Consider the following 13422-nt stretch of genomic DNA (forward strand, 5'->3'; position numbering starts at 1 on the left):
GTGGGGGACCTCCACCTCCAGTACAGGGTACTGCCCTTCGGCCTGGCCGCGTCCCCACGAGTATTCACGAAGTGCATGGTGGTGGTTGCAGCAGCCCTCAGGTCACGTGGACTCCATGTGTTCCCTTACCTGGACGATTGGCTCATCAAAGCCCCGACCAGGGAGGGGGTTATCTCAGCGACCCGACAGTCTATTGCCTTCCTGCAAACTCTCGGGTTCGAGATAAACTTTCCAAAGTCTCAGTTGAGACCGTCGCAGTCTCTTCAATTCATAGGTGCGGTGCTGGACACGGTGCGCCTACGCTCCTACCTGCCGACCCAGCGGGTGGAAACCTTGGTACGGATGAGCCGCCAGGTCTCCCAACTATCGAGGGTGTCGGCCAAGCGCATGATGATGCTGCTGGGCCATATGGCCTCGACGGTACATGTCACGCCGTTTGCGAGGCTACACCTGAGGATCCCTCAGTGGACCCTCGCGTCCCAGTGGTGCCAGGAGTGCGACCCGGTGTCTCGCCTCATTTCGGTAACTCCGCCCTTGCGGAAATCGCTGCGTTGGTGGACAGACTCTTCAAATCTGTCCATGGGGCTATTGTTTCGCACTCCGCCTTTTCGCAAGGTCCTGACCACGGACTCCTCGGAGTACGCGTGGGGAGCCCATCTCGACGGTCTTCGCACGCAGGGCCTGTGGTCGTCAGAAGACCGTCAGTGTCATATCAACGTGCTAGAGCTGCGAGCCATCTTCCTAGCACTTCGAGCCTTCGTTCACATATTGCAGGACCAGGTGGTCCTCGTCCGCACGGACAATCAGGTGGCAATGTATTATGTGAACAAGCAGGGAGGAACGGGGTCATGGCCCCTCTGCTCCGAAGCTCTTCGCCTCTGGGAGTGGGCGGCCTCCCGGAACATCTTCCTCCGGGCGGTCTACATCCAAGGAGAACGGAATTGCCTGGCGGACAAACTGAGTCGACTTCTGCAACCGCACGAGTGGACTCTACACTCAGCAGTTCTACGCGAGGTCTTCGCTCGCTGGGGAACGCCACAGGTGGATCTGTTTGCCTCTCCGGAGACACACAAACTACCACTATATTGTTCTCGGATGTACTCGCAGGACCGTCTGGAAGCGGATGCCTTCCTACTCGACTGGGAAGGGAGGTTCCTGTATGCATTCCCTCCGTTCCCTCTGATCATGCGAACGTTGGTACACCTAAAATCGTCCACGGCCACGATGATTCTCATAGCACCTCGGTGGCCGCGTCAGCACTGGTTCTCCCTGCTGCTCCAGCTCAGTGCCAGAGAGCCTCTTCCCCTGCCTGTCTCTCCTTCTCTGCTGTCTCAGAGTCAAGGATCCATGTTACATCCCAATCTGCAGTCATTGCACCTGACAGCCTGGTTTCTTGTTCCCTGACTCCTCCGGACCTGTCTCAATCGGTGAAGGAGGTGTTGGAAGCCTCCCGCAAGATCTCGACGAGGCTTTGCTATGCGCAGAAATGGACCAGGTTTTCCACCTGGTGCTCGTCTTTTCACCTGGATCCGGTATCAGTCCCGGTATCCTCGGTTTTAGAATATTTGTTTCATTTGTCGCGCTCCGGCTTGAAAACCACTTCGGTGCGGGTTCATCTCAGTGCGATTTCTGCTTTCCACCAACCTCTGGAGGGACGCCCTCTGTCACTCCATCCCTTGGTGACACGCTTCATGAAAGGGTTACTCAGGGTTTGTCCCCCTCTTAAGCCTCCGTCTGTCGTGTGGAATTTGAATGTAGTTCTGGCTCAACTGATGAAACCCCCGTTTGAGCCACTCAACAAGTCCCTCTTGAAATTTCTGACTTGGAAGGCGGTGTTTCTAATTGCCCTCACCTCCGCCAGGCGGATCGGCGAGTTGCAAGCCTTGGTTGCGGACCCCCCTTTCACGGTCTTTCATCACGACAAGGTGGTTCTCCGCACCCATCCTAAGTTTTTACCTAAAGTTGTTTCTGACTTCCACCTCAATCAGTCCATTGTCCTTCCTGTGTTCTTCCCGAAGCCCCACTCCCATCCTGGCGAGACGGCGCTTCACACGCTTGACTGTAAGAGGGCGTTGGCATTTTATCTTCAACGCACCAGGCCTCATCGGAAGGTTCCTCAATTGTTTTTGTCCTTCGATCCCAATCGATTAGGGCATCCAGTTTCCAAGCGCACTCTGTCTAACTGGTTGGCCGCTTGCATTTCCTTTTGCTACGCTCAGGCTGGCCTTCCTCCCCCGGGTCGAGTCACGGGGCACAAGGTCCGAGCGATGGCAGCTTCGATAGCTTTCCTCCGATCCACTCCGATGGAGGACATATGTAAGGCTGCCACTTGGTCTTCGGTTCATACATTCACCTCTCATTACTGTCTGGACACTTTATCCAGGAGTGACGGCCGGTTTGGCCAGTCAGTTTTGCAAAATCTGTTTTCCTAAATTGCCATCCTCCCACCTGCCCTTTTTTGGTTAGCTTGGAGGTCACCCACATGTGAGAATATCATGCCTGCTTGTCCTGGGATAAAGCACAGTTACTTACCGTAACAGGTGTTATCCAGGGACAGCAGGCATATATTCTCACAACCCGCCCGCCTCCCCGGGGATGGCTTCCTTGCTAGTTATGGAACTGAGGACCACGAGGTGGGATGCGCCCTCTAGTGGGCGAGAAGGCACGCACATGCGTGGTGCAGTGTGCAAACTTGAAACTTCAATCAAGTTTGCTTGAAAAGCTGTCCGCGCCGGGGCTCCGTAGATGACGTCACCCACATGTGAGAATATATGCCTGCTGTCCCTGGATAACACCTGTTACGGTAAGTAACTGTGCTTTTTTACCTCAAGACATTTTAGCATGTATATCTCAAAGTAAGTATAGAAGCCAAAGTTCCCAAATTTTTTTTACATCTTGTGTGTTTCCTTTAAGATGAGGAATACACACTCTTACCACACCTTGGTGTGTGTGGTGGTGATTCTCACATAAGTAGTAGCTTACTAAAATCACCATTTGCAGGTTTAGGTGATCTACACGTTTAGAAGCCATTATGCTCCTATTTCTCTTAGTGCATCACATGTTGAAAAATCAAATAAATCCTATTGAATTCTACTAACACTTTAAAATAATTGTGTTGATAAAAACAATATCAAATTAAATAACAAGATTGTGTTGGTGGATGTAAATATTGTCGTGCAGATTACGAAAATGGATCAGACAAGGTGAAGAGTGAACGTTTATTAAAATAGCCCAACGTGGCCACATTTGCCTATAATAAGCTGCTTCAGGGTCAGCAACTGTTAAGCAGACATAAATCAAATCATAAGAGCACATATACATTAGAAATCAAGATAAAATTTTGTAAACATCTAAAATAATTACCATTCGCCGCTCCCCTTTGTTATTGTTTGGAACTGTTCCTCACTATTCCCCTCGAGTGCGGGGCGCTGCAGCTTTCCTTAAATGGACTGTTTTGGTGGCCCTGAAATGTATTTTGCTGAGCTGGCTTGAAGATACTGCTCCAGATTACTCCATTTGGCGATGTCGGATGATTACCCTCTTGATGTGGGAACGGAGAGATGTATTGGACCTTTCTTCTCTCTCAGGCCGGGTCTTTCAATGCACTTGGGAACCCTTCTGGGCAACTATGACCCCGCTGGCCCGAAGCTGCTTGCTGAACTGTTGAATCTTTGTATTTTGTTTTCCTTTGTTATGCCTGGTTTCCCTGATATTTGTATAATTTTCTCTGGCTGTGATGTACTTGGAAGGAGGACCCTGGGTGGGTGGGGGTATTTATTTTGGGGTGGGTTGTGTTGGGATAGGGTTTTCTTATTTGTAGGGACGGATATTGGTTTTCAAAATGCTGAGCTTGTTTGTACTTGATTGGTTTCTTGTTTGATGTTTTTGTTGAGCTCAATAAAATATATTTTAGTACTTTAGTTATACAGGTATATATACAGGTACTTTAGTTAGATTGTGAGCCTTCGGGACAGAAAGGGAATTTTTTTAAGTACCTTTATTATTTTCTTATTTTTAATTTTAATGTATATTTTCTGTAAACCGCTTAGAACTTAACGGATGTAGCGGTATATAAGAAATAAATTACATTACAAATTACATTACATATTTGAAATATAAACATCTAAAATACCCCATCAAATTACATAATAAAAAAAACAAAATCATAGGCACGCAGATTTTTAAAAGCAGCTTCTCCGTGTATCTTACATTATAAAGCGCTCAGTATCTTAATTACAAAACAGAGTGAATCATGTTGTACAATTACATACCTAAAGGGGATTCTAAAGGCCATGCTTCCCCTCTGTGGAGGAAAGGACTCCTGACGCACTATGGGCTCCTTTTACAAAGTCACGCTAGAGCCTTAACGCGGGGAATAGCGTGCGCTAAATTGTCGCACGCACTAGCCGCTACTGCCTCCTTTGGAGCAGGCGGTAGATTTCCGGCTGGCATGCGCTAATCTGGTGCGTGCGTTAAAACCGCTAGCGCGGCTTTGTAAAAGGAGCCCTATAACTATTTCAAGCAAATGAAGTCAGAAATGGAATCCGGGCTTGAAAATCAGCACTTAAAACCCATGCATTGATCATAAAACTCACTGAATTAAAAGGAAGCATAATCACATGAATTTAAAAAGGGAGTGGAAGCAGACGAGCAGTAGTAGCACACGAATTTAAAAGCAACGCAGGGACTAAAAGTAGTGGCAGCAGACAGGCTATGGATCACACCTGCCTCTTGTGTTGATAGAGTAAATCTTTGAATTACGAGTTTATTCAAGTTTCAAGTTTACTAAAAGTTTGTTGTACATGCAATGTCAAGTACTTCAATGCATATGACCATTTAAAATTAGGAGACAAAAAATGAAACAATTTTATACAAATAAACGTACAATGTAACGTACAAATAATTACTGATACAAAAGGAGAGAGGGATGAACTACAATCTTTAAAGAAAATAAAAGTGCATTTAGGGAAAAAAAATATCTGGAGGGTAACAAAGAATAATTTTAAAAATATGGCTAAGCCTAAAGGGAAATTGCGACCTATACATAAGGTCTAATTAAAATTAGGAATTGGAGCTTATCCCAGGACAAGCAGGCAGGTATTCTCACTAGTGGGTGATGTCATCAGACAGAGCCCCGGTACGGACGTCTCACAAGCATGTGTTGCTTGTAGAAACTTAAAGTTTCTAGATGCCCGCACCGCGCATGCGCCGGTGCCTTCCTACCCGGAGATCCGGGCGTGTCTCCTCAGTTCTTTCTTTTCCGCGGAGCTGAGAAGTTCAACTTCTTCATGCGCTAGCTGAATTCAGTTAAATTTGCCTTCCTTGTCCGCGTTTTCGTTTTCTTTTAATTACAGTTAACAGTTCTTTTCTTTTTCAAAAAAAAAGAAGAAGATTATTTCCTCCGGCGGGTCGAACGGGCCGGCCACGTGGCTCAGGCCCACTGGCTTCGACCTCGCGGCGGAGATTTTCCGGCCTATGTCCCGGCCAATCACCGGGTTTAAAAAGTGCAGCAAGTGCCAACGCGCGATTTCACTCACGGACCCTCACTGGCGCTGTTTGCAGTGTTTGGGCCCTGACCACATCCCGAAATCGTGCGGGCCTTGCTCTACCCTTACGGCACGCTCATTCAAGCGGCATTGCCTATTGTGGGAATCGATGTTCAAGATGGACGCAGCTAAGGATCCCACAGCCTCCACTTCATCTGATACCTCCCCGGTTCGGGCGAAACCGGCATCGACCACCCCTGCATCGAGTGTGGTGAAACCGGCATCGCTCACCCCGACACCATCCACGAGCTCGACGTCGGTGCCTGCCCCGGTCTCCTCGATTCAGGTACCTCTTCCTTCCACAGTGCCACCAATGGTCATCAAAGTGCCGAAAGCTACTAAGCAGAAGCACTCGACCTCGAAGGAGCGCGATGTCCGTGCAGGAGGACCCCCTTTCGGTGCGGATCCCTCCCTATCGGCTTCGCTACGGTCCGTGCTGGAAGCTCAATTCGTTGAGCTCATGCAGACCATCGGACCCGGGCTCATCGCTGCCATACAGGGTGACCTCCCGGTACCGATCCAAAGGGGCGGTCCGCCCCCTCCCCCTCCCCCACACCGTTCGACCTCGACAACCGACGAGGACGAACGGGGGAGGGCGGCGATGCCCACGCGGCAAGCCTCGCTTACCGATATGCCGCCATTAGAACCCATTACGCCTCCGCGCCAACATGGGACCAGACCTCCGCTCGATACTCGAAACCCTGGGCATAGTCAGGAAGAGTTCTTCCGTACTCCTTACCAGACTTGGGTAGCATCGCAAGAACCCGCATCGCAAACCCAGTTGCGATCCACCGCTTCCAGCCCTATCCACTTGGGGGCCTCGGGAGACCATGTGATGCACAGACGATCCCGATCCCCGTCCCGTCACCGAGACGGGCACCGATCGAGACACTCATCCTGGCACTCCTCACGCCATTCGGAGGTGTCACCGCAGAAAAAACTGCAATGTAGGGGATATTCCTCATCAGAGGTGTCCCCTCCGAGGGGCCCGGAGTACGAGGAGACACCGGTGCCCGATTCTCCTTGTCACTCCCCGATGTCCACGGACCTGGAGGCCTCATCCTCCTCCAGCCCGTCCCACAGACCGACGCTGGCGGAACAATTGTCCTTCTCATCATTCCTCCGACAAATGGCGGATGATCTGGATGTGACCCTTGACACGGGCTCCAGATACTCCAAAGAGTATCTGGACACCATGCACTTACCTAACCCTCCAACGGAGTCGCTTCGGCTCCCCTTGCATAAATTACTGGACCAGACCTTCATGCAGTGCTTCGAAACGCCGTATTCCATACCGGCGATCCCCAGCAAACTCGATGCTCGATACCGCATCGTGCACCATAAAGGGTTCGAGGGCCCCCAACTCTCCCACCAATCCCTACTGGTCGAGTCCTCCCTTAAACGCTCTCATCCCTCCCAGGTCTACGCCTCTGTACCGCCGGGCCGAGAGGGAAGAACGATGGACAAATTTGGTAGAAAATTCTACCAAAACTCCATGATGGCGTCACGGGTGCTAAACTACAACTTCTTTTTCTCTTCCTATCTGGAGTTCTTCTTGCCGGTACTCCGCAAGTTCACTCCGTTCATAGACAACCAAGCTCGATTCGAGTTCGAGGAAGTGGTAGCCTCCCTCTCCCAACTACGACTCCAGCTGATGCAATCCTCCTTCGATGCATTCGAACTCTCGGCACGTGCCGCCGCAAGCGCGGTAGCTATGCGTCGCCTGGCATGGCTCCGTACTATCGATATGGATCCCAACCTACAGGACAGACTCGCCAACTTACCATGTGCTGGAGCTGACCTGTTCGATGAGTCTATCGAAACTGTTACCAAGAAGCTGTCGGATCATGAAAAATCCTTTCAATCCATCCTACGGCCCAAACCCAAACCTCAACAGTCTCGACCTTCCAGGCCACCCCTGATTTACCAGCGGCGTTACATGCCCAGACAAACGCCCGCTGCGAGACAGCCTGCGAAGAGACAACCCCCCCAGAAGTCTCAGCAAAAACTTCAGCCACCGGCTGTACCTAAGGCTCCCCAGCCCTTTTGACGCCCCTCCCGGGAGCATAACCTCGGCCTCTCCCATAGGGGGCCGCCTCCATCTTTTTTACCACCGATGGGAGGCCATAACCACGGACCTATGGGTCCTCTCCATCATAAGAGAAGGATACTCTCTTCAATTCCACCGGGTCCCCCCGGACCATCCTCCAAGAGAGTATCCTTCAAGCTCGACGCAGACCGCCCTTCTTCTTCAGGAAGTCCAAACCTTACTTCAGCTTCGGGCTGTCGAGACGGTCCCGTCAGACCAATTGAACCGAGGGTTTTACTCCCGGTACTTCCTCGTCCCGAAGAAAACGGGCGACCTGCGACCCATTTTAGACCTTCGGGCCCTCAACAAGTTCCTGGTCAAAGAGAAGTTTCGCATGTTGACTTTGGCTTCTCTATACCCCCTCCTCGAGCAGAACGACTGGTTATGCTCCCTGGATCTCAAGGAGGCCTACACTCACATCCCCATTCACCCGGCCTCCCGAAAGTTCCTCAGATTTCGGGTGGGAAATCTGCACCTACAGTATCGAGTGCTACCATTCGGCCTATCTTCGTCCCCCAGAGTCTTCACAAAGTGCCTGGTGGTAGTGGCCGCAGCACTCCGGGACAGGGGTCTACAGGTCTTTCCATACCTCGACGACTGGCTCATCAAGGCCCCGTCAGCCCCAGAGGTCACTTCGGCGGCCTTGGCTACAACCTACTTCCTCCAGAATTTGGGCTTCGAGATCAACTTCTCCAAGTCCCATCTACAACCCACCCAGTCCCTCCCCTTCATCGGAGCGGTCCTGGACACCACCCGACTCCGAGCATTCCTGCCCCGGCAACGCATGGAGTCTCTTCTTCATCTCTGCCAGTCGGTGGTCACTCACCAAACCATACCGGCGAGACAACTGATGGTGCTCCTGGGCCATATGGCCTCCAAAGTACACGTGACACCCTTTGCCAGACTCCACCTCAGGATCCCCCAGTGGACCCTGGCATCACAGTGGAATCAGACATCCGATCCACTATCCAAACGCATCGTAGTCACACCTGCTCTTCGGCAGTCTCTACTTTGGTGGATGACCTCTTCGAATCTATCCAGAGGTTTGCTGATGCACTCTCCCCCCCATCAGAAAGTTCTCACAACCGATTCGTCGAATTACGCATGGGGGGCCCACCTGGAGGGTCTCCGCACCCAAGGATTCTGGACCAGTGCGGAAAGACTACACCAAATCAATCTACTGGAACTCAGAGCCATCTTCAATGCGCTCCAAGCTTTCCAACATCTACTTCACGACATGGTAATCCTCATTCGCACAGACAATCAGGCTGCCATGTATTACATCAACAAGCAAGGGGGCACGGGCTCGTCCCTCCTTTGCCAGGAAGCTCTACGAGTCTGGGACTGGGCGGTGCGCCACAACGCCCTACTCAGAGCGGTATACATCCAGGGGGAGAACAACGTCTTAGCAGACAAACTAAGCCGTCTGCTACAACCGCACGAATGGACTCTCCATTCCAACCCCCTTCACCAAATCTTCACGCAATGGGGGACGCCTCAGATAGACCTCTTTGCGGCTCCCCACAACGCCAAACTGCCTCAGTTTTGCTCCAGGATCTACACCCCTCATCGCCTCGAGGCAGATGCTTTTCTACTGAACTGGGGGAAACGATTTCTATATGCGTTCCCACCATTCCCGCTGATCCAGAAGACTCTGGTCAAGCTGAAACTCGAACGGGCCACCATGATTCTAATAGCTCCTCGGTGGCCCAGACAACCTTGGTTCTCCCTCCTACTTCAACTCAGCAGCAGGGAACCAGTACCACTTCCAGTGTTTCCTTCTCTACTTACTCAACATCAAGGATCACTACTTCATCCCAACCTGCAGTCTCTCCACCTGACAGCTTGATTCCTCTCAACGTAACCCCTCACCAATTCTCACAAGAAGTGAGGGAGGTATTGGAAGCTTCCAGGAAGCCCGCCACTCGACAATGCTACTCCCAGAAATGGACCAGATTCTCCTCATGGTGTGTTTCTAAGTCAAAGGAACCTCAGCGAGCTTCCTTATCCTCCGTGCTGGACTATCTCCTACACCTATCTCAATCTGGGCTCAAGTCCACATCCATACGAGTCCACCTGAGCGCTATTGCGGCGTTCCACCAGCCTCTACAAGGGAAACCCCTCTCGGCCCATCCGGTGGTCGCCAGATTTATGAAAGGACTCTTCCATGTTAACCCTCCTCTCAAACCACCCCCAGTGGTTTGGGACCTCAATGTAGTCCTTTCCCACCTCATGAAGCCCCCGTTTGAACCACTCAACAGGGCCCCTCTGAAGTATCTCACCTGGAAAGTGCTTTTCCTTGTAGCCCTTACGTCCGCTCGCAGAGTCAGCGAACTCCAGGCATTGATGGCGGACCCACCATTCACAGTATTCCACCATGACAAGGTGGTCCTCCGCACTCACCCGAAATTCCTGCCTAAGGTGGTCTCCGAGTTTCATCTCAACCAATCCATTGTACTTCCAGTATTCTTCCCTAAGCCTCATTCTCACCACGGAGAATCGGCCCTTCACACTCTAGACTGTAAACGTGCCTTGGCTTTCTACCTGGATCGCACCAAGCCACACAGAACCACTCCTCAACTTTTTGTCTCCTTCGATCCTAACAAGTTGGGAAGACCCGTATCAAAGCGCACCATCTCTAACTGGATGGCGGCTTGTATCTCTTTCTGCTATGCCCAGGCTGGATTATCACTTCCTTGTAAGGTCACAGCCCATAAGGTCAGAGCAATGGCAGCCTCAATAGCATTCCTCAGATCAACACCAATCGAGGAAATTTGCAAGGCTGCCACCTGGTCCTCGGTTCACACATTCACCTCACATTATTGTCTGGATACCCTCTCCAGACGGGATGGACAGTTTGGCCAAACAGTATTGAAAAACTTATTCTCTTAAGTCGCCAACTCCCCCTCCATCCCACTGAGGTTAGCTTGGAGGTCACCCACTAGTGAGAATACCTGCCTGCTTGTCCTGGGATAAAGCAATGTTACTTACCGTAACAGTTGTTATCCAGGGACAGCAGGCAGCTATTCTCACGTCCCACCCACCTCCCCTGGGTTGGCTTCTCAGGCTAGCTACCTGAACTGAGGAGACACGCCCGGATCTCCGGGTAGGAAGGCACCGGCGCATGCGCGGTGCGGGCATCTAGAAACTTTAAGTTTCTACAAGCAACACGTGCTTGTGAGACGTCCGTACCGGGGCTCTGTCTGATGACATCACCCACTAGTGAGAATAGCTGCCTGCTGTCCCTGGATAACAACTGTTACGGTAAGTAACATTGCTATAAGCATTAATGATAGATGAATTATCCTATCTATGTCTCACATGCGTCCTCATATAAGAAACTTTTACAGAGTGTCAGTACTAAGCATTGTGGTTTTAGCAATTTGTATTTGCATCTTTAGGTGGCCAAATCTTTTGCCTATTTTGGAGAGCGATTATGCAGCCAGGAAGATCATGGATGCTATTCTTAAAGAGCAGGTGTTTTTGGTGATGCCTCGTAGCCTGTATTTTGTATTTGCTATGAGAAAGTAAGTAAATATTAATCCAGATTTTTGCCAGTTGAATGCTTACAGTCTATGATGATCTATCTCTTCTGCTTTTCTTTCTTTTTCTTTTTTTTTTTAATTTTGTTAATTTTCAAGACTTACAAAAAGTGCAAACAAATATGCATAGATACAACAATTAACAGCACTTAAAATTAAACAATATTAAAACAAAATACCCTCCCCCCTCCCTTACCCTCCCTCTCTTATCTGGATATGTGTGGAAAATTCTGGGAATTAAGGATCTTACCAATTTAATCAACCTTCAATTTAATAAATGTTTCCAACGGACCCCATATTTCTTTAAACTTTTTATTGTTTCCCACCTGTTCTGCATTCATTCTCTCATATCTGTAATACAAACACAATTATTCCCACCAAAAAGAAAGGTTTAACCCAAAATAATTTTTCCAGTTCCTAGTTATCATTTGCATAGCGACCCCCATCATAATCAGAAGTCTACTTTTATATGTGTCAAGTGGATTCTTAGGTCCAGTGGCATACTAATGGGCGGGGGGGGGCGGTCCGCCCCGGGTGCAAGCCCTGAGGGGGTGCTCCCGGTCCGGTTCCCCCCCTGCGACCGGTTCAGCCCCCGACGTCTCGTGACTGGATTCCTCCCCCCTCAGCCTCCCCGCACCATTTACCTGAAGCAGCCTGCAGCAAGATCGCGATGCCAGCAATCTTTGCGCTGCTTCAGCTCTGTTTCCTCCGCCGCAGTCCCGCCCCTCCTCTGACGTCAGAGGAGGGGCAGGACTGCGGCGGAGGAAACAGAGCCGAAGCAGCGCAAAGATCGCTGGCATCGCGATCTTGCTGCAGGCTGCTTCAGGTAAATGGTGCGGGGAAGCTGGGCAGATGAGCGGTCCTTCGAGGTGGTGGGGGCGAGTGGTCCTTCGGAGGGGGGGCAGCAGTCCTTCAGGGTGGGGCAGACGGGCGGGCAGGCAGGCCTTGGGGGGGAGGGAGACAGGCCTTCAGGGGGACAGGCCTTCAAGGGAGGGACAGGCAGGCAGGCCTTCAAGGGAGGGACAGGCAGGCAGGCCTTCAAAGGGGGGGGGGGACAGGCAAGCCTTCAAGGGGGGGGAACAGGCAGGTCTTCAAGGGGAACAGGCAGGCAGGCCTTCAAGGGGGGGACAGGCATTCGGGGGGGGGGGTGCAGGCCTTAAAGGGGAGGAGAGGCCTTCAGGGGTGGGATGCAGACTTTTGAGGGGGGGTACAGGCCTTCAGGGGAGGGGGGCCTTGGTGTAGAAGTACACGGAGGGAAGGAGGAGGGGTTCAAAGAGACATGCATATGCCGGACTTTGGGTGGGAAGAAATAATGGGTCTGAAAATAGAGGAGAGGGAGAGAGATGATGGACCATCGGTTTTAGGGAGGGTAGGAACAGAAAGGGAGAAAAGTTGGACACAAGGGATGTTGTGGAGAGGAGAATAGAGATACTGGTTAGGAGGGTAGTTGGGAAAAGAAAGAGAGAGATGGTAGACCCTGGGGTGGTGGGGAAGGAGGGAGAGATGCTGGATGAAAGGGTAGTTAAGAAAAGATGGATCTGTGGAGGGAGACGAAAAAAAGGAAAGATGCTATACAGGGGAAGGAAGGGAAACAGAAGGGGAGGACAGAGATGGAAGATGGATGGTTAGCACGGAGAAAGAAGAAGGAGATACTGGAAAGCAAGTTATCAGAAGACAACCAGAGCCTTGGACCAACAAGATTTGAAAAATAACCAAACAAAAGGTAGAAAAACTAATTTTTTTTTTCTGTTTTGTGATTACAATATGTCAGATTTGAAATGTGAATCCTGCCAGAGCTGGTGTTAGACCGCAAACGTGAGCTAGGATTTAACAGAGAGAGGAAAAGTCCTTTATGTTTCTTTATTTTATTTACACCACAGCACCAGTGTGGTTAGGAGAAGCCAAAGGGAAGTGAAAAAGCTATAAAATAAACCCACCAGGATGTTTGAAAAAAACACCCAATTGGGCAGGAAAATCGAATCGATAAACCAATTCAATAGGCTGAATCGAAAAATTTTTTCCTGAATCTGGCAGCACTAGTTTGTGATACTGTCGTAGACTTTAGGGCCTGGGATTGGGGAGAGATGGCATCCTCAGTACTTTATAATGCAAGTGAAACAAGGATTTGGTTAGATTTTTGAAGGGTCTGCAGAAGAAAAATATTGTATAGGCCGGGGACATGAGACAGCAGGAAATGGGAACTTTTCTTCCTTCTATTTTTGTGAATGGAAAGGCTGAGGATGTC

General features: G+C 50.4%; 1 protein-coding gene across 4 annotated transcripts in view; it reads left to right on the forward strand.

The window, feature by feature from the left end:
- Nucleotides 1-13422, forward strand: part of SDR16C5 (short chain dehydrogenase/reductase family 16C member 5) — a 75988-nt gene that overhangs the window by 45512 nt on the left and 17054 nt on the right. For all 4 annotated transcript variants that reach the window (XM_033934185.1, XM_033934183.1, XM_033934182.1 and 1 more), the window contains exon 6: nucleotides 11037-11162. In XM_033934185.1, the coding sequence (XP_033790076.1) occupies nucleotides 11037-11162 (126 nt within the window). The remainder of the gene's footprint in view (nucleotides 1-11036; nucleotides 11163-13422) is intronic.

Source organism: Geotrypetes seraphini, chromosome 2 (genome assembly GCF_902459505.1).
Source record: "Geotrypetes seraphini chromosome 2, aGeoSer1.1, whole genome shotgun sequence".
NCBI classification, from domain to species: domain Eukaryota; kingdom Metazoa; phylum Chordata; class Amphibia; order Gymnophiona; family Dermophiidae; genus Geotrypetes; species Geotrypetes seraphini.